Source organism: Schistosoma mansoni, chromosome 2 (assembly GCF_000237925.1).
Source record: "Schistosoma mansoni strain Puerto Rico chromosome 2, complete genome".
NCBI lineage: Eukaryota > Metazoa > Platyhelminthes > Trematoda > Strigeidida > Schistosomatidae > Schistosoma > Schistosoma mansoni.
Genome location: NC_031496.1, coordinates 20,928,957 through 20,951,799, shown reverse-complemented (window position 1 = coordinate 20,951,799; position 22,843 = coordinate 20,928,957). Strand labels below are relative to the sequence as shown.

The window sequence follows — 22,843 nt, the reverse complement described above, 5'->3', positions numbered from 1 at the left end:
AAAGTGAAAATCGCTCTCGTACCTTCTAGCAGCACTCCAGATAGCCTTGAATAGTTAATTAGGATATATATATATATATACATATATATATGGTCTTATTTCTGAATGATTGCCTTCAGAGGTTTTTTTCCTAATCTTTGTCTTTGCATTCCTGTTCAATATTTTGTACCGTTCATCTCGAAATACATGACTAATTGATCTCTCCTATTCAGTTTAGAGAACGCAACATAAAAAACAGTAGTTAAAATGCCAGCCATTGCATATATTATTACATCATATACACTAGATAATTTCTTCCACGATCTCAAGATATAAGATTAGTCTTGGATGGCCTTCTAATCTAACATTGTTGAGATAACTAAAACAACTGATTAACAAAACTGTTTCTTTTGGAGTTAAAACTCTACATAAAATAAAGAATGATCGACAGAAATTTGATCAAATTAAAAACCTTTCGAAGTGAATACAAATGTAAATTGTTGAATGACTTCATTTAATGAGCCTACTATGTCATTGAGAACTCACCTGCTTGCATTAGGACAATGACCTTTAAACATGCATATAGATCGGAATCCAGTTGTAATCTTGTTAAAGATTGAGTGAGTTGTAAAATTCTCTCAACTATTTCTTCAGCACCCATTTCACGTGCAGCTTCAAGATTGATACATTTACTTGAGGTGAGACGAATTTCCTAAGAACAATACATTTATTTACAGAATAATAATAATAATAATAATAATAATAATTAGTAAAATCACGGTTGATACAACACCAGTAAGGTCTACCGGATTAGATAAATAAAATATGTTCAAACTGTTGAAGTGATTAATGCATTGAAAGGAACGACGAAATTGTGTGTTAAGTGTTATTTTTCTTTTGAAATCATAATATAAACTCAAGTACTCAAAACCGATTGCTAACCGTGGACATAAGAATAATTCTGCTAAATTGTCTAATAATTTATCGATCCGGAAAGTCAAGTCGTTTCAAAACAGCTCAGTTGTTTAACGGAAAACCAACAGAAGAAAGAAAACATTTTTTAAAAATACACAAATTTGTCCGATATTTTAGATCCTAAAAAAGATGTTTAAGCTCTCTAGTCAAGTAAGTTGTTTTGGTGAACATCCCCTGATAGATAAAATGTAACATACTGAATCCTGTTTTAATCCAAGATGTATTACACCAAACAAACATCTGGTAAAACCACTCCAAGAAAATAGATATCAATTTTAGTATACTATCAAATGAATTAAACTATTTAACCTGAGAACTCATTAGATAATAACTTTGTTTATGTTACCTTACATATTTTACTATGACTGAGTTACTGAGGTGTAATGCTAAATAACACTAAATAACCAGTCAATCGAATGGGATTTACAGTAGTATTACAAGACATACAATGACATACATACACAGAGAAATTTGAACACTTACCGAAGGAGTAGGCAAAGAGCGCCAGCAACAATCAAGACACAGTAGGTCTGCCCAACAATTTTGTATTAAAAGGATTTGATCGTCCGTGTCGAGTAAAGAGAAGTCTGGAAGTGCTCGAGACCAACGCACTGTTCGATATAAACGTTGGTCTGCCAAATTCAACAGTGCGCGGTACACAGCTGCCTCGTCATCTGAAACCCCCTCAGGTGCTGCAGTTTCTGACGCAACCGCAGAATCGATTTCTAATGCATCTTCGGGTTCCGCTTCTATGGTCTCCTCTACAAGGAGGATATCCCGAATAATCTAGGGTACATGGGAAATACAAAATGAATCACTTCTAATGGGAATTATGGTCTTTTGAGGCAACCCGTAGTAACAGAAATAAACAACATCTTAATGACCATCTGTTATTCACCTAACAGATTATTTTTATTAGCATCTTTATTATTGTACGATATGATATATTTTACACTTTGAAGACAGGATTTTTTGGTGAAAAGAAATGATACTAATGATGGCTTTGTTAGGTGATTAGAGGGAGCCAACAGAGAACCCTGGACGTAAGTTTCGTGCTAGCTAATACTCGTCAGCAAGGAATACCTAGGATCTTGAGGGAGGCCAGTTCCAAGGCCCAAAAGTCGATTGCCCTCAATCATTTACCTATATGGCTAACAGTAACGATGCGAGGATTCACACAAAAGATATCGATGAGAAAACTAATGGTATGAGATTGTGATAGGACTAGAGACACGATGCAACAAATGACGATTAGTCCAACTCAGATACAACAAAATAATGTGATTGCCTTCAAGTAATAGAATAAGTAGCATATAAAAAATAAAGAAAAAACATAAAATTACCTTTGGGAGTTGTTCCCTGGTACGTGGAATTGACTCGTTTGAACCACCGATAATTACCTGTCTACCTGAATACGGCGAAACGACATTTGTTGAGAGATTAGTACCACCAACAATTCCGCTTCCACATTCTAAAATATTTGGTTCAACACGCAGACTACCAGAATCTATTTCTTCTTCATCATTATCATGAGTACCGAGAACACCAGGATCCAGATAAACACCACCACCCGCGTCTTCTGAAGCTGGCAAACCATCGGGGCCTAAAGTATGCGCAGCAAGTCCGACAACAGAGCAAGAAAGTTGATCAGCATCATCTGACATAATACTTTGGTCCGTCAATCCACCTAGCATATTCCCATCCAGATCTGAAGTTGAAAATTCCATACATGAACTAGAGATGGCCAGACCAGAAGTAGAGCGATTCCCACTAACTCGTGCTGCAATCTGACGCAAATAACGTGAACCAGGATACATGCTACGTCCACCACGTGTACGATCCGAACGAATAGCTATGCGAGGAATCCATGATTTACAGATCAAAAAGTTATCTAGCATACTGAATGTTAGTATTTTCAGATACATCGAAAGTAAGCAAATACTTTACTATTCTACATGTGGGAAAATTAGATTAGAAACTCCTGAACATTTTGGATAAATAACTTAGAACATTTGGTATTAGGAATAGTTTGAGTCGACATTCAATTGTAGCTGTTACCTTGACGCAGTGGTTTTGATGGTTCAGTTGAACTATACTAAGTTAGTTGGTAAGTGATATGAACAAAACCAGTAAATTTTAGGTCTCATGATGGTAACTCAATGATGACTGTGCAGGGGATTTGATAGTAGTAAGGCGTCTGTCACACCCAACAAGTATGTCTAGTAGTTCCATTGTCTCAGAAAAGGTTGAATCAAAAAAAGTAGGATATTAATCTATTAATTTCCGAAGCCCAGAGTAAAGGTTAAAATGTATAAGGTGAACACTAATGGACAGTAAATATTCTGAAGATTGTATTCGAAAGAATTCAAACAGCTATATATTGAACTGCCCTGTCACGCCCCTAAGATGATGGGACCATGAACACTAATCCAGTTTCTTGTCCAGGCTTACCAAAAGAAAAGATCATTCTGTGATATTGTTAGCCAGGAAGTACTAATTACTCACACAGTGCTAACATCACTTTAGTTCACCTTATTAATTATCAACCATTTATTTATAGGGAGTACCAGAATTAGACAGAGACAAACACTGATTTAGTGACTTTCAGCATTAATTAAAAAATGGACGTAAGTCATACAGCTATCGTTGTAGAGAATCAATAAAAAACTGTCGCCCACATCAGAACATACTTCGATAATGTTTTCTTTTGAGCACGAATGTATTTGCCTTACAGGAAGACTTGAGTTTATTTAAAAGATTACAATGTCAAGAGTACATTCAGGGAAGAACTAGCTAAGAACTTGAAAGTAGAAACAAAGTCTTTATACTGAAGTAGTTTGGTATGATAATTAGTTTGTTACAATAAGTTGGTTAGCAAAATTTAGTAGGAAGCAAGAAATATACAAAATCTTGATACCTTTATTTGAATTAATAAATGCGTAGACTACGTTTTGAAAGGTCAGCTTTTTACGTAACATTCAGACTAGGCTACTGGGACCATGGGTTGAGGGTTTTGAAGAGCAGCTAGATTGAGTTCCAACGACCCTGCAGTTGCTATCTATTCAAAATCACTAAGAAAGGGATGTTAGGTCTTTATATTATTACGATGTCGAAAACAATACTATTAAATCCAGGTTCATAGAGTAGTCAGCTCCAATAAGTTAACTGTTGAAGTGTTTGAGGGTGGTAGTCTATGGTTATCAACTAAACTGAATTCTTAGTTATAGTTTGGGAGTTAAACTTATTTAAACTTAGGTTACTAAATGCTTCAATCCATAAGGACGGAAATTTCACTGTCATCACCATAGAGGGGTCAGCTTCACTAACATGGTTTATAGAATTATAATTGCCATAACTATTCAGTGACTACATGAAGTTTGGAATAGATACCTAAAGATCGTTCAACGTTTCCGACTATCAACGTCTTTAGAAATAGGAAAGATATATTTGTTTATTAAAAGCCCTTTTTGCATTACATTGCGAGTATCGAACCAAAGACTTCCGAGAGAAAAGATTAACCTTACAGAACATATTGACTGGTAATATATCGAGTTGTCAGCTCTAATCATCATAGGACCGGGCAAAAATGTGCGTTTTACCAAGCTGCATACAACAGTTAGACAAGACGACGTGAGCAAGATGAATAATAGAGCAGTCGAAATAATTGTGATACTAATGATGATGTTTATTTATTTAAACACATAAATATTGGTACAAGGGGGGCACCAGATATATAAGCCACACAATGATGATAAGGAAGGTCAAATAATCACATTATAGCTTGAGAATGAAAAATTTTACAAGAAAGAATATCGGAAATGAATATAATGAATGGATTTACGTCACTACGACCAATTCTAAGCCATGTCACACAACGTCTCCAACCATTGGTCGAGACTCTAACTAGGTAGATGCATCCACTAAAATGACTTAGATCACAAGTCGATGATTTCATGGATTGAATCAACATTTTGCTTTGACTGCCCTTAGCTTTCTATCGACTTACGCCTACTACGCCAGCCAACACCAAGAGTCATGGTAGATTCTTAGGAGTAAGTAATGCATTTCTTAATCAACTCAGTTGATCAAGATTCACAATCTTACCAGACTAATGAGTTCAAATAACTCATCTCTTACTATTAATTTACATGCTGACGCTGAACAGTCCTCGAGCAACATTTTACATTTAGGAGAGAACGCATCCAAGGTATTTAATAAATACTGCATTTTGCCAGCGTCCTCATCAAATACAACTATGTCGATGGATGAGTCATCAGAAAGACCCATCGCTGAAACGTTAGATGAAGAAAGTATAATTTATAAAGAGCCTATGAAATTAGATCAGTTAATGTACGTGCAATAAATAGATATTAAGGTAAAAACCAAAAACGATTAGTAGTAAAATGCTCTGGCAAAGATATATTGTATGGTAGTTAAGCAATCTTAATCTACTTTAGACCTACATAGTTTTCAGTCCAAGTTTACCTACCTTCAATACGCATCCCTTTATCTACGCATTTTAGAAAGCGACAAGCGGGACATTTCTTGCGTGAAGCTACATTTATTTCACATCGAGAAGAAGCATTAGGACGATGACAGGCATATCTTTTAGCATTCTGAACAGTCCGTTTGAAAAAGCCTTTGCAGGATTCACAACAAAATATCCCATAATGATAACCAGAGATTTTATCCCCACAGATTGGACAGGGACCCAGTTTCGTGAACTGTTTGACATATTGCTGCCAAGTTGACTCACGCTAAAAATATTAACCAGAAAAGAATTTCGAAAGGAGAGGTTTAGGTCTAATAAAACAGGTATTTTGTGAAAACAAGAGCTGACCGCACTGTGCAAAATAAAGCTGAATATTATAGAGACAAATGTGAAACTTATACAACGCTCATGTTCGAACTAGCGATAATCAGTTATGGATGTAAAACGACCGAATTGTTCAATACAGATAAGAATTTGAGGCGATATCAGTTTTATGGTTAATATTTATTTTAATTTATTCTATAACACACAAAAGATTTGATACAATACAGCTCCAACAAGTACGCTACACAAAGTTAAATGACGATATTGTGAAGAAACAGGATGAAGAAAACTATAAAAGGATATGGTTTAAGTGAGAACACAACCAATATATTAACGTCACCAAGATCGAATGCGCGTCTGACTTTTTATGAAAAATGCAATAGAGATTCTTTTTTGATATAGCGACCTGCTCTCTGTAAATGGGATTAACACTAATCAAATAAGAGAGACAATAATGTAAACTGCTTATGTGCTAAGCATCAATCTCTAAATCTAACGAGCCAAAAACTAATGGTATAAAAACAATATTAATTACAGTAAACAGACTTGTGAAATAAAATGCATGAAAGACAAAATCACAAATTCATAAGAATAATAACCAATCGTTAGCTACTTTAGTTAACAAAAACAACGATACCTGAGGAGTTCCGGAGGATGAAGACCCAGATACACCTGCATTCGCTGAAATTGTCACCAATCCCATTGAACCCCCTTGACCTTGAGACGATCGTGATCCAACTGCGCCTGTATTTGAAAACAACTCAATACCAATATTTGATCCGATAAGACGAGTAGAACCTGCACTAGACACCAATCCATTGCCGCCACAAGTAGATACGCCTAATTGTCGTAAAGGAACTAAAGTGGTACCACTGCCACTACTTGAACCAGGAACGATTGTACCTGTAGAACCAACGTGAATACTAGTTCCAGCAACTGGTTGTTGTACTAGAATAATACTTCGATCAGCTGAACTTAAATTAACACTGCTTGTGTTAACAGTTTGATTATTGTTAATACCTATTCCAGAAGTACGAAGCATTGTGTGTCCTAGAAACAGGAAATGTATAGTCACTAATTTAATTCCTGTTATTTACAGTTTATGACTTATTGGGTGATTCACAGTGAAGCAATTTATTATGCAACTCAACTTATTGATTTCGAGTTCCATATCATCAACACTTCATGGCTTTATTTTTTCTATACCTATCTTCAGACGATTTTAAACTTCCATAAGTTCTCCAAATCTTCTACAATTGTTACACAATTCATTTTACCAGTCTTCGGATTGGATGCAATTACTACCTCACTTTTATGTTCCTGAATTTCGTCTTAAAGTGACCTCACCTATGTTTATTCATATATATATATATATATATATATATATATATCGTTATTTCAATTCTCTCCGTCACTAATGTTCATAACTTCATATTGTATCTCAGTGTTGTATTTTAATACGAATACATATGCAAGTAACTGAAGAAGAACCACAAAATAAAATGAATCTATGTTATTCTGCCTGCAATGTTGTTTTGACTTTATTCAAACTCATAAAGGGAACGAACTACATGAAATTATATTGGTGAGATTTATGTGTGCATAACTAATAAAAGATGTAAATATCTGAGACATCATGAAGGTTACTTAGATTGACGATACTTGATGATGAACCATCTGGTCAAATTAGGAACTCATTCGCATACTTCGGGGCAAACCTAGACATGGAACTCTACAGACTTCAATTAAGACAAAACTCAAACATAATTTGATCCAATCACTATATTAACCTCTGGTAGCGAAAATTCTAAGTTCAATTCTCAGTAAGGGAACTAACACTTCGAGGCATATAGAACTGATTTTTCAGATAGAAGGAAATGATCATCTTGAATTCTACTGGTAAACTACTAACTAATACAATGAAAAAATTTAAAAAATTATCACAATGATAAAATTTGTTAATTCAGGATAACAAACAAAACAAAATATATCTCAGTTGACAAAATGAAATGATTGCATACTAGTCAATGGTACAAAAACCCTTCGAATGTAGTTATAGAAACTAAACGTTGCTCCATTCAGAAGGAATACTAATAGTGAGAGATATTTAATTCAAGTATTCGGTAGCAAAAGAATAGTTACAGATTTGGTGAAAATGGGTGATTGTTATATCTATTGAAAGTAATGTCGGAATACTAATTATACTCAGAATTAAAAATCAGGCATCTCATGCAAACATAATATATGCGAATGCAAATCAATTTAAAATTAATTTTCGCCCACCTGCTGTAACAGCACGTATGGGTGTGCTTGCAAACACTTGATTCTCTCCACCACTTGCTAGCTGAGCTGCTGGGACTAGAATGTAAGTAGGTTGTTGCTGAATTTGTTGTCTAGGATTGCTTGATTGGGCTGCGACTGGTTGTTGTGTTGCAACGGTTGGAAATGAAATTATTTGAGTAGTAGAACTGACAAAAGAAGGTATAGTGCGTACAATTTGAACTCCATCGGAACCCGGCTGTAAAAGAAGGTAAAATACAAAGCGACATATGTAGTAATATTATACTTCGGTTATTGGGCGAAAAGATATGTGAATTGATGACAACTACTTGATATTATTTATGGAGTGTTCTGAAGACTTTATTTAACTAAATTTTAGTCCCAGAGTACCGCCTTAAACAGAGTATTTAATTTCGAACTATGCTACCAAAGGTATTCTAAGTTGGTATAACAATTGATAGGAATAATAACATTGGAGTTTTGTTGTCTAGCATACCAATCGTTCAGATGATATTGGGAAATGAAATGTACTTTCTGATTATACTCACAGACGCTAATTTAGCAATGAGTCAGAAATAATATACGGACATTGAACGAGTTGGCATTACTAGAAAGTATACATTATTACAGCCGTTTAAAGCAGTCAAGATTTTAAAATTCACTTAATAATGATAGTCTAAACGAGAAGCATATAATTCATGTATAGCTAGCTTTTGGTTTAGAATTGAGTTCCTACATATAAAATTTAAATATTCAGCAAAAACCCGTTGTGAAATGATGTACGCTTATAACTTATGGAGATAATTTCGAAGTCTTGCGATAGTTTAGCTCATGTAATAGATAAATGATGAAAAATTAGTTCAAATGAGAATATACAAATCAAAACTAGATGAGACAGGTTTCTCAGTTTGTTTTCTGAAAATTAAGCGTGCTCATTTGTCAGTAACAAAGAAATTACTACACGATTGTGTAATTTCGTGAAAACCCAATCTAATTGCTGTATGATAAATCAACAAATAGTTTAAATTAAACGGCTCTTGGGTATTAACTAATATCAGGTTGTCTTACTGTCTCACCGAATTTTACAGATCCAAATGTGATGTAATTGATAGGGTAACTAGCGCGGAGTATTTCGTTTTTGGTAGATAACCACGAAATCGATAGAAAACCCTGATTAGGATTCAACGGTAAGCAATGTCTGATGAAACGGATGTTCTTAGAAGTACTCGAATCTCCCTTACCCATTGCTGCAGTCACAGACATTATCATGAAGTGCAAGCCAGGAAAAATTAGGCGGGTATTATATTTGGACGTGAGTGCATAGATCAAATATTCGCCTTTTGTCATGTTCTGGAACATAGTGGTGCCTACCGACGTCCGACTGTTGTGACCTTCCGACAGCACTCGATAGTTTATCGATAGCTATTGATATTATTTATTTATGTGAACATAAATATTGATACAGGGGGCACCAGATATATATGCGCCACACGAAACAATGGGAATGGGAAGAGAAAAAGAAGGTAAGGTGCGTATAAGAAAAAAAACAATAACAACCACAGATTAGTGTACGTTAGTGTAATAATAGGAATAATAACGGGGGAAACGGAAAGGTACAGCCAGAAGGATTCTTTCAGTTAAGAAAGCTAGAACCACTCTTTATGTAGAAAGTAAAAGAAGGTTGCAGCAGGATCGCCAATGCCTTCTATTCTGAGCCATATCTGATAACGTCTCTAGCCACTGTGTTGCACCATCTCTCGGACCCAGCCAAGGGGTAGTGAAAGCCCAACAGAAGCCAGTCCTGTACAGCTTTCTTTCATACCACGACACCATGTTATACACTGACCACCACACCACTGACCGCTTTTTCCAACTAGTCCCAGAGTCGGCAAATAATGCACGACGTGGAAGTCTCTGGGACGGCACTCGTAGAACATGTCAAAGCCACCGAAATCGATGTTTCAAGATCGTGACACTTACTGGACTATCGTCCTGCGCCCGAACACATGATGCCAAACCTCTGCATTACTAACACGGTGTTGCCACTGGATCTCAGTAACCTTTCAGAGACAACGATGATCGAACACAGAGAGACGTCCAACATCCTCAACTCGGAGAGGCCAGGTTTCACGAGCATAGAGCAAAACTGCTTTCACCGACGCGTTGTAGATCCGACCTTTTACAGCCAGACTAACATCACGAAGGCGCCAAAGATAGCCCAGATTGGCATAAGCCGCTCTGGCTTTCACTATACGTAAATCGATCTCATCACTCACACCACCACCAGTACTTATGCAGCTACCTAGATACATGAAATTCTCGACTACTTCAATCTGCTCACCACCCAGGGTGAGTACAGGATTAGAATCCTGCCAGTCTTGTAGGAGTACTTTGCACTTGGAGGGTGCAAAGCACATGCCGTACCTGCGGACACTGATTAAGTGCGGATTGCATGGCTTGGACATTATCGCACAGTAAGACAATATCATCCGCATACTCAAGGTCTAGAAGTTTTTATTGAGGCAACAGATCTACACCGCCATTACTTACATCCATCAGAGTTGTTTCCAGAATGTCGTCGATTGCAAAGTTGAAGAGGAATGGTAAGATTGGGCAACTCTGTCTAACCCCACTGCTTGAATGAAACAAGGGAGAAAGGTGGTTGTATGCCCTCACTCTGCCTGGGGTGTTTGTATATAGGGCTTTTAAGATGTTAATAAACTGAGGCACACTCTACTTCAATAAACAATTCCAGAGAACAGTCCTGTCCAACGGATCGAAGATAGCCCTGATGTCAAGAAACACTACGATTGTTGGCCTGTGATAAGTATGACGGAGTTCTAACATTTGGCGGAGGGTGAAGATATGATCAACACATCCTCGATCAAAGCAAAAACTAGCCTGCTCCTCGCAAGTCAATCTTTCTCGGGTTTTGAACAATCTACGAGGTATGACAGAAGCCAATAGTTTGGACGCAATCGAAAGTAGACATCTCACGATATTTGTTACAGGAACGTGAACCCTTTTTAAAGATAAGAACAACTATCGACTTATTCCATGACGTTGGAACACTCTCTAGCTCCTAGACCTTTGTAAACAACTCAGTCAGTTCTTTAGCTTTTGACAATTTACCGATGAAACCTGTACCAAAGTGCACTAACTTTGTACAGGCTATTTAATTGAAAACTACTGGAGCTAAAGCCTACAGTAAACTGTCATTAGAATTAATAATGGCAATTGATGCTCGTCAGGACTATCCACTTTTTCGATTTTTATCTAACGATTTTATAAACATTTATTTAGACATAACGCATTGATACGTCTATTATTGCTACCGAGACTTATGTGGATAATTTCATCTTGTCGTGAAGATATGGCATGGCGATTTAAACTGATGCCTAAACGTGCCAGATTTTAACACTGTGCATGACTGATTGACTGGTATGTTACCATCAAGTCATCTAGGTCATTGACCTCCCAAAAAATTGAACCAGTTATACCATTCGGTTACGGAATAGCATCTGTTATGTGTTCTAGTCCTTAGTTCTGATTGAATTTTGGGATCTTACAGAGAATTATGGGATTTGAATCGACAACTTCATCTCTGTGCTAATGTGGTATGGCAGCTCGAAATGATGTACGTGTGTACGAAGTTCTACACTGTGACCGACTGACTGACTTACAGAGAATATCAATATTAACCAAAAATATCAGCTATTCGGCAGCGCCGACAATATTCTGACATAGGATTACCGTCTATTTACGTTTTCATAGTTATCTACTATTGAATGCTCTATAATTGTATAATAGTACATTTTGCGTTCTAGTTTACTCTTAATTTCTTCTATCTAATGCTTGGGAGTTAAAGTGATTCACAAACTCAATTAGTAGGCGTTATTTCAGACCAGTTTTAGAAGATCGACTAACATTAGACGAGTCCGAAGGGCGTATCCAACATCTTTTTGATTTTCTCCCTAGGGTTCAGAGGACTCTAAATTGTTTCCAGGTTTTCGCTTATCAAGACTGTGTCACCTGAACTTTTAAGATCGGATAGTTGGTTTTCTGACTGTAAATCAGTCTTTGAAAAGTCTGGAGCAAACATAACTGCCATTATTGGTAAGGTTTTGATCAATATGACCAAGGATAGTAACAGTGGATATCCTAGATGGAATCTAATGATGCTGAATTGGTGATACCTATGCATAGTTACTTACATCACTACGAGTTTGGATAGAGTGCCTTGACTAGTGCAATAACCTTCTTTGGACATTGCCTTAAAGTCGAAAACGTCCATAGGGCTTTTCGATTAAACGAGCGAAATGTCGTCTTCCGATTACGGAGAGAAGTCATCGGTTTGGTTGAAATCCGAGTTCTGACGAAGGTATAGGGTCTGTAGGAAAATGTTAGTCAAATGGTTTTCCTACGATCATCACAAGTTAGTCACAAGTAAAGTAGGATTTGACATATAAATCGGTCCAATTCGCCAAAATACATCAGCACAGTGAGGTGAAGTCAAAAAGATTGATACCAAAGTAGCAGAAATAGTAGTACTATCGGTTAACGTTAAAGATAAGGCACAGAAAATCTGATCGAAACAAAGAAATCACCCGTGGAATAAGAAGTAGATGATTTTAAAACTTAAGGTCTAGGGAAAAGCAAAAAGTGAATGGATCTGTACCATTGTGACCGGTTATGAGATGTTATACACCTTCTTTAGTCATTGGTTACAAGAATCGCACCCAACCCAAACAGGACGTCTGGCCCCATTAACATGGATCAACCCAACAACCAATAGTTTCATGGACTGACGTCACGTCTTGGATTGTCCACCCCCAACTTTCTACCAAGCCATTACTACCTCAGACGTTTTGTTTATCACACAAGAATCCCTGATTTTTCTTATTCATTGAGATAATGAACAATAAAGACAAATATGGTGACATTATTCTTTTTTGTCACATGGTACCTCGGTTATTCTAATAAGTAACGCTCGTGTAAGGATATGCAGCTACAGGGACTAACTGATGACAATCAACAGTCCATTCCACACAGGGAATCGGATAATTACACGTTGTTCGAAGATAAAATACTTTCACTTATCAAACAAGATCAGTCATGAAGGTACGTAAGAAAGAAATTAGTAGATGGGAAAGAGATAGTGGTAAAGTTTAGGATTTAAAAAATACAGGAACTAGAGGAGTGGACTGACCTGAAGGAACAGATAATAGCTACTAAAATTTGATTAATCAAACAAAGAGAAAAACGTAAAATTTGACTTTAAGGTGTATTATTCCAAGACGCTACACTTTATATAAATACATTGGGGAAATCGACAAGGAAAAGAGGAAATGAAAGTATCGATTTTCACATTGGTGGGGAAATAACTATTTTCCAATCTGAAAAGCCGTACAGTTTTTAAGATCTCAATTCGAAAACTTTAGCGTAACCACTACCTAGCCAGAAAGAATTCTGATCTCGAAAATAAGTGGGCCAAGAGTTACTGTAAATATTATAATGGTGCCTGGGGAAACCTATGTAACATGAAAACTAAGCGGTCAAAGGAGGCTCAAAATTAAAGTCTAAACTGTCGTTCGGCTATTGCAACTAACTTTATTGCACAACGGGATCTATAGTTTTATGTAGATGATATGGAAAGTAAGCAAATCCTATCATTAAAGAGAAAGATCTTATCAGCTAACTACGAACCGCGTACCCAGTTACATAGTGAAAATATAACATATACTTCGAATTGATAATTAGACACCATTATGAACACAAAATAGAGAAATCTACCCTACTAGAACATATTTAAAAACGTTTAGGATGAGCAAATCAAACACCATTGAAATTGTCCAGATAATTTTACCACAAAAGTGGCGTTTACTACTAATAAGCACAGATAATTATGAAATATTACAGAAGCATTGTGATTATTTAACCATAGATTAAACAAACAAGTACTAAACTTTGGCAAAATTATAGCTGATACTTAAACGTTTGTTATCAAACTTACGCTGCCAACCTGTAAAACACGATGAGGGTTGCTGGAAGCTATGGTTTGTATTTGTGATGCCGTACAACTAGATACAGCAGAGTGTTGGAGCGGAGAATTTTCCAATTTTGTTTGAGCCCCTTGGTCGCCCGACTTACCAGTGAATTTAAGCTGGATTTTCCGGGGAAAGTCATTAGAAAACATCTTTAAGTTCAGTACAATAGGACTAAGAAAAATTAAACAGTAAAATCGACACTTTACAGCCATTCATCGAAAAGTCAGTTTTTATAATTAGGTACAGATCCCCACATATTCAATGCTTCAACTATTTTATAAACACAAATAATTCAGTTACTTCATTTCAAGATCCATTTAAAAATATCGTGCTTTAAAAAGCATCGAATGGACTGCCAACATTACTAATAAGTGACTTTTAATTGAAGTTAAGCGACACTTAATACAAAGGAAGCTCGATCACTTCTGAAATTCTGATATCCGAATTATAATGTTCTGATCGTGACAGTTAGGATCAGTACATAGACGTTCATGTCATTCCACCTACTGTTACAAACTAAACAAAATGTTGCTAGTTCAGTCACTGAGGTGTCCTAAATATCATCATATTAAAAACCGTAGTAATGATTTATTCGTTTCAGAGCCTGATTGAAGAATATTTCGTGACCAGTTAGCCAAATGAGTAAGCTGTCTTCACTGTGACCTACTGTCACTTGATAGCCCATCTTAGCAATAGTTTACTGCTCCAAACCAAGACCAATCATAAACTAACAAACCTAGCTTCTGTAGTAAACCATGAATAACCTAGATTTGAGCCTGTTCTAGTATCTAGCAATAGTATCTGTTAAATATACTTTTGACCGAGAAAAAGTGAACTAATCGTCGTAATGTATTTGAGAAAGCTCTGAAAAACATTGTAAGACCTAGCACAAATTGCCAACTAACGGGTGCCAAGAATGTCAGTGAGTAATACAGCTACAGTTCGTGAAAACTAACAGCAGGCTATGGTTTAGAAACGCAAATCATACTATGAATGATCATAAGTAGGTAGAAAGACTACCTGGTTAGAACTAGCAGGTATATTCAGCTGCATAATGAAAGCGGTATGATTACATATTACCACATACAAGTGTTATGATGAAACCACCACTAGTTTAAGTGAATAACCGGAGACTGATACAGAAATTACTGATGAGCTAACTTACATCTATTACAATCTTGCTATCTTCTCGTAGCTGAATCTGACCAGACTGGGACAGGTGCATGATCAGTTCCTGCAATTTTTGTTGACTCAGAGTTGATCCCTGGGTCCCGTCCGGGAGATGGATTGTAACGTAAGTTGTGGAAGGCACATGATCATCACTAGTAGACAGTGATCCCGATGACTTTGGTGCGCCTCCCATTATGAGTTTATCCAGAGATACAGTAGCTTCTAAACTTTCATTTTTTAAATCATCTTGGATGTTCGTTGGACTCGTGACTTCAGACGCTGCCATTCCTTCATTTAACTAGAAACAAAAAGTTACACAATGTTTTTCATTGCATGGAGGAGAAATGAGTTGACAAAATCTAGTTGACATATATAATCGCAAGACAGAAATTTTGACATAGCTATCAGCCGCAAGGACGTCAACCCAAGCGACCTTCCAAAGTGACCTTCGAAGGTCTTCTGAAGGGCATAGCCTTCAAGGGAATAGGCAGTAAGTGCGGCGAAAAACCGATAATAATACGTTATAAATAAAGGAAACACGTCTATAAGAGACACATATGCAACGCCAACTCACCATAAGTGTGAAAAAACAAAAATGGCCGACCAAATACGACGAAATTCAAATTTTTACTTTGCTGCCGAGGAAATATATTTGGTGTATTAAAAGCACGTGTGAAGCAATAAAGAACATGATCTTCGCTACTAACGAGCCTTATTGAGCCTTACCATAAAATTTTATTAAACAAGCAATGCTTTTCACAGCGAGCATTATGAATATTCGTCACTTAAGCTTGGTACTGTTGAGATAAATTTCAATGTACAAATGTTTAGCTTTCTGACCAATTGTTGAAAACACAAGTTTAGTCTGAGAGGCCGCCATTGAAAAGACACATTTATGTGGGCAGCTGATTCCCTGTGAACTGGATGACTTTAGGAAATTAGTCTGAACTACAAAATTTTAGTTCCATGTTTTCGAACCCTAGTGGTAAAATTTGAATACGTGATATGAAGGATCTAAAGAAGTATTCAACACGTTACGAGGACGATGGCCGTTATTGATGAGCTATGGACCTTTTATAATTTGTTTAATAACAATTTTTGATTTCTACAACATCCGAATAGGTTGTAGTGAATATTTTACTCACTCGTTGTATGTGTCAGACATATTACTTCCGTTTGCATCACTTGAATGAAACATAAAGTTTCTGTAACTTTTAAGTTCCTATCTCCTTAGTTTCAGTTGCTGTAAATCATCCGATGAGACCGCCCCTGAAAACTGACCCCATATTGTTCATTGGCTTTACTTTATTGAGGCTAACTGTGTTGAGTTGAAAAGATACCACACTCCAAAAACGTGTTAGTCACTAGGAATATTGCTCTCAAGTAACTTAAGTTGTCTCATTTGATGTTGCCATTGCTCAGAAACATCTCATACGAAAATTCCATATCGGAGAATTTTATTTACTTGCACTAGGATTCACAACCATATTAAAAACAGAACTCTAATGTTGCGAAACTTCAACTATATTCAAGCTGCCTATTCAACTTAAAATTAGTCAAAAATTGAGTTATTATCAGTGGCCTTCTGAAAATACTGTCTCGTAAAGTGAAAAATATACGGGAGACGCCTATAGAAGTTGCTTATCGAATAATTTGAAACAAGATAAAACATTCCCTCGTTTATTCTACTCTTGCTCTTCCTATCGTGTGGTGAACTGAAATCTCTGTGCCTAAGATTTTCAAGTAACCTGCTTCAAGAACCATGAAATCGCCTGCCTGAACATGATGATTCGTGGTCATAGTTCATTCTGGTGGACAATGTTCTGCAGCGGGAATTTTTCCGTCTGTTGTTTCTGTGTATGGTCGTTTTCTCATGTCTGGACTTGAAGAACATCAGTCAATGGAAAGAAAATAGCAGATCACAGCATTGTGAGTGACAGATACCCAACGTCCAGCGTTTGTCTGGGAGATTTTAAGGGCAACGTGCTTCGTGTCCTTGAACTGACCCACTGTGAATGGAAAGGCGATATTGAAACTTATGATGCTGGCAGCCAGAGAATACCTGAAAACCTGTAAGACACGTGACTGGGTCGTCTACATATTCCATGTCGACATTCTGTAGGAGGTTGTGGATAATGAATAGTTGTTGCTGTACATTTTTCATTATTTTGCAAACAATTTTTGAGATTTTAATGAGTTTTTGAAATCCGTCTGATGACTATCAGTAAGCTTCAGTGAGGTCAAACAAAAGGTCAAACGAAATAGGCTCACAAAGCGTTGAAAACAAATAAATACAACCTGGAGTGCAACTCACCAGCTTGGACGAAAATATTTTACGATCCGTGATTAGAGGATTATAAGTCGGATGGAATTTGCAGGGTGAAATGATTATCAAAAATTATCCGGAACTTATATTGCCGATGCTTATTTCACATTCATACCACTGATGGGCTTCAAGGTTTGGTTATAAAAATTACTTTGAGCATTCTTAGTAACGTTGTAATTGATCGAATTCATATTACAGGACGCTGAAGAAAAGTACTGTGGATATTTTACACTGATGAACTGTAGCTCTTCGGCGACTACTAGATGAAAAATGAAACATTTTGTCCATATATAAAGGTCTTTTCACACCATCTAAGTTTAGGTTGCACTATATAGACCCACAAAAGTTTGAAACTTTCGGTAATTTTGATACAAAGACCCTGGTCATGATATGTTTGTGCTGGAAAAACAACTGGTTAGCCTTTCACAGTTTAAAACCTTTCATGGATGGCGACCGTGGTAACAATGGCAATAGTACAGCATCTAAACTGAGATATAATAATAATATATTCTGAAAATAATGTTTACAGAATTCACACCAGTTTACAGGCATGATCACTCGTCCTCATCTGATCACGGGGGGTTACGTCGTACTACTTATCCCTTGCAACTATTAGCCAGCCTAAACCAAACCCTCCTCTGTATATTGACAACCTTCCAAACATGACTTCAAACTCATTCATTACTGACTTTTTATTTGATTGGGTCGGTATTTTCCTGTTGTGAAAGTGTCAAACACAAGAGCTTTGTCAAACTATTAATATCTTTGGCATATCAATGTGCTTTTTCGGCTGCATTGTAAACGAAGCATTTATGTAAACTTTTGAGATCATTCGAAGGCTTATTATCCACATCCTTCTAAATCTTAAATGTATATCTTTCATTTATATGCTATCACGTAAGTATGCATAAATTTGACGGAATTTAATAAAGTCTTCAAATGGAGTTGTTCACAAATAAGTTTTCATGGCAAAAAGCAGAGTATTTTCTAGTGGTTCAAATACAGATCTCATTATTTCACTAGGACACGTTTACATGTCGCTAGAAGTGAGAGGCTCTTCTTAAGTCAGTCAATGTACATGAGAAAAAGCGGCTCTATTTCTTCCGTTTGGTACACAAGCTTAGTCAGCACTACACGTTGGTCCGCAAAATTTAATATTCTTACCCTTACTTTTTGCACTGTTGAGGCTTAGTGGGGCAATTGGATATAAGAAGTAGCCTACATCGATTTCTTTTTGTAACCAGGTTTACCTGGAAGTAGCAACAATGGTGTAATCATGACATACTCATTGGGATATTACAAATATATTAATTTATTTATAACAATCCACCCAATGCTCAATTTATTCAAAATTATCAAATCAAAACTTGGTAATGATACCTACAAACTCATTAATAACCGGATCAAATTATCCAAGTGTAAATGCAATTGGTACAATCACAGAATATTTAATAAACGATGTTTACAAGACAACATTATTCCGAAATCTCTTTTTGTAAAACCTCCAGAGCGCTCTTGGAGATCTATACAAACTTCTCAACGCTCATCTCGAATATTTTTACGAGAACGTATTCACAAATGTACATATTTACTTGAAAAATATCGTGAACGAATCAAAAACCTTGATGATCTACTGAAGATTTTAATTCCTACAGATTTACAAACCGCGATTTCTAACCTGTTTATTGAAAGAGAACGCTATTATATAGATTCATCAAAACGCCGGCAAATTAAAAAATCGAAAAGATCAAAGAAAGGAAGAAAGGTAAGGAAACGTCAGCAATAAAATCTGATCCGAATGATCTAAGAATCGTTCATAATTTGTCTGACAGAAACTTAACGAATCATGAAGTCACCCTACTGTAGAAAGGATTAAATTTCAATTTACATAGAAAACCACTCAGTACTCTTGAAGTTGCTCCAATTATAGAGCAAATAATCGCACAACTACCAGAAAAAGAATCGCATTTATTACGTCAAAAGACGTCCCACATCTTGACCAAGCAAAAACGCCTCACACCAAACATCTCAAAAGAAGAATACAAGGCCCTGCTTTCGCTTAAAATGGACAAAACAATCATAATCACAAAAGCAGACAAAGGCAACACAACAGTAGTCATGAATAGAACAGACTACATCAATAAAGCTCTTGAACATCTTGCAACAGGACCATATGAAGGGATCAATCCATTAAATTCTCAAACGATTAAAAATAAAGTCAAATCAGATACAAGTGAACTTTTGAAAGAGCTAAAACCAGTCATTGGAGCTTTGCTTTGGTTTGCTCTATATCCCAAATCATGTAATACTTCACGATTTTATGGTTTACCGAAAATTCATAAACCAAATATTCCTCTATAACCGATAGTAGACTTTACCAACACACCGACTTATGTTTTATCTAAATATCTGAGCAGCATATTAAAGCCACTACAGTTCGACATACATAATATGATTAAAGACACATATGACTTTAAATCAAAACTATCGGAATTAATCATCGAGAAGAATGAAGTCATGGTAAGCTTTGATGTCGTATCTTTATATACTAGTATTTCGATTGATAACTGCTTAGAATTTATTAGTGACTTACTAGAAAATGACACTACTTTGTCGGACAGATGTCCGTTAAGCATTAGTTTAATCATGAGATCGTTAAAACTTTGCTTAAATTCAACTATATTCACCTTCAGCGGAACGCTATACAGAAAAACAAATGGTGTAGCGATGGGTTCCCCTGTGTCCCCGATTGTTGCCAACCTTTTCATGACACACATAGAATCAAAGATTTTCACCAACCACATTAAACCACGAATTTGGCTTAGATATGTAGATGACACATTTGTAGTGATAAAAAAGACGCATCTAAGATCATTTTCAAAACAGATAAATACACTTTCATCTCATATCAAATTTACGAATGAAAATGAAAATGAACATGGTGAGCTTCCGTTCTTAGATTGTTTAGTGAATAGAAATATAAATGGAGTTCTAATTGTATCCATCTACCGAAAGCCTACACACTGTAATCGCTACATCGACTTCCATTCAGCACATCCTTTCAGTGCTAAAATTTCGTTAGCCTTAAATCTTTTTAGAAGAGCCAATAAAATCATCACTTCAGAAGAGGACAAACTAAAAGAACAAAAGAATATAATTAGCATCTTACAATTTAATAATTTTCCGATGAAGATTATCAGAAGCTTATTAAAACAAGACAATTCAGCACGTAATAATAACAATGATTCGAATGAAATGCCATGGATTGGTACTGCAGTTTTACCATACCGTCATGGCACAACTGAAGAACTCCAAAGAATCTTAAAACAACACACAATTAAAGTATATTACAAAACAACGAACACTCTTCGAAATACTTTAGTTCGATTAAAAGAAAAGATACCATTCATGTCTACACAGAACTGCGTCTACAAATTAGGTTGTGTCGACTGTGATGCCTTCTATATTGGAGAGTCATCTCGCGAAATCATGACTCACACCAAAGAACATATTAGGTACACAATGAAACCTCCTAATAATCCTGTAGAACTAGATAGACTTCAAATTAAATCGGCATTAGCGGTTCATGCCATTTTCAATAATCATCAAATTGATTTCAAAAACATCAAAATACTACAGAAAGGTTTTTCCAATCACAAAGAAAGAAGAGTAGCGGAAGCTTTCCATATAATGCTTAATCCCACTGCCCTCAATAGAAAAGGAGGCCTTACCATACATCCCACTTGGACTATCTATCCTAGTCAACCAGTCTAATATTATTTACAATCTCACACCATTACATTACAAATTAAACTCTATCCTTTGTCATTACAAAGGTCACACATTTTTCGTCATTAACAATGCATACATGCACAGAAAATTACATACATATCCCTTATGAATCACTTTGAACGAAATGAAAAGACATGACATTGATCTATTCAGACCTGTTTTTTGATTGATCACCTAATATTCTTGGATTGTCCCGTTGTACTATTTAAACTTGGATTAATGTTAATTTGGTTATTTATTCTCCTTAGAAGTGGCTTACACTATGTCACGAAACGTCAGAAAATCTAATTTTTCTACTCATTGGGATATTACAAATATATTAATTTATTTATAACAATCCACCCAATGCTCAATTTATTCAAAATTATCAAATCAAAACTTGGTAATGATACCTATTACTTACTTACTTTCGCCTGTAACTCCCAATGGAGCATAGGCCGCCGACCAGCTTTCTCCAACCCATTCTGTCCTCAACCTTCCTTTCTAGTTCTATGCAGTTCTTGTTCATTCATCTCATGTCTGTCTCTATTTCTCGGCGTAATGTGTTCTTTGGTCTTCCTCTTCTCCGTTGACCTTCAGGATTCCATGTGAGGGCTTGTCTTGTGACGCAATCGGGTGATTTCCTCAAAGAGTGCCCAATCCACTTCCAGCGCTTCCTCCTGATTTCTTCCTCTGCTGGAATCTGATTTGTTGTCTCCCACAGTAACTTGTTGCTGATAGTGTCTGGCCATCGGATCCGAAGTATCTTGCGTAGACAGCTGTTAATAAACACTTGTATCTTCTGGATAATGGCTTTCGTAGTTCTCCACGTCTCTGCCCCATACAGAAGAACTGTCTTGACATTTGTATTGAAAATTCTAACCTTGGTGTTGGTTGACAATTGTTTTGAGCTCCAGATGTTTTTCAGCTGTAGGTATGCTGCTCTTGCTTTGCCGATCCGCAACCCTCACATCTGCATCTGATCCACCGTGTTCATCAATGATGCTGCCCAGATATGTAAAGGTTTACACATCCTCCAAGGCTTCTCCGTCAAGTGTAATTCAATTTGTGCATGCTGTATTGTATCGGAGAGTTTTTCTTTTCCCTTTGTGTATATTGAGACCTACTGCTGCTGAGGCTGCTGCTACACTGGTCGTCTTCTCCTGCATTTGTTGTTATGTGTGTGATAGAAGAGCCAGATCATCTGCGAAGTCTAAATCGTCCAGCCGCATCCTATCTGTCCACTGTATCCCGTGCATTCCTCCAGATGTTGACGTCTTCCTGATCTAATCGATCACAAGAAAGAGAAAGAGTAAGCAACGTTGCCTAACACCGGTCATTACCTCGAATGAGTCGGTGAGTTGTCTTCCGTGGACGAGTTGGCAGTTAAATTCATCATAGGAGTTCCGTATGATATTTACTATCTTCTCAGGCACGCCGTAGTGTCGAAGAAGCTTCCATAGTGTCGTCCTGTCCACG

The 22,843-nt window shown here is 36.5% G+C and overlaps 1 protein-coding gene across 1 annotated transcript; it reads right to left on the bottom strand.

Annotated features, from left to right (window-relative positions):
• Positions 1 to 505: 505 nt before the first annotated feature.
• On the bottom strand, positions 506 to 15,553 carry Smp_068780 (FTZ-F1 nuclear receptor-like protein; the record flags this gene model as incomplete). The annotated part of the gene is made up of 8 exons (XM_018796051.1): positions 506 to 691; positions 1,438 to 1,740; positions 2,298 to 2,806; positions 5,444 to 5,711; positions 6,408 to 6,820; positions 8,054 to 8,288; positions 14,064 to 14,213; positions 15,263 to 15,553. The coding sequence occupies 8 exons, from the start codon at positions 15,551 to 15,553 to the stop codon at positions 506 to 508; spliced, it is 2,355 nt and encodes a 784-aa protein (XP_018650302.1).
• Between the last annotated feature and the right edge of the window lie 7,290 nt (positions 15,554 to 22,843).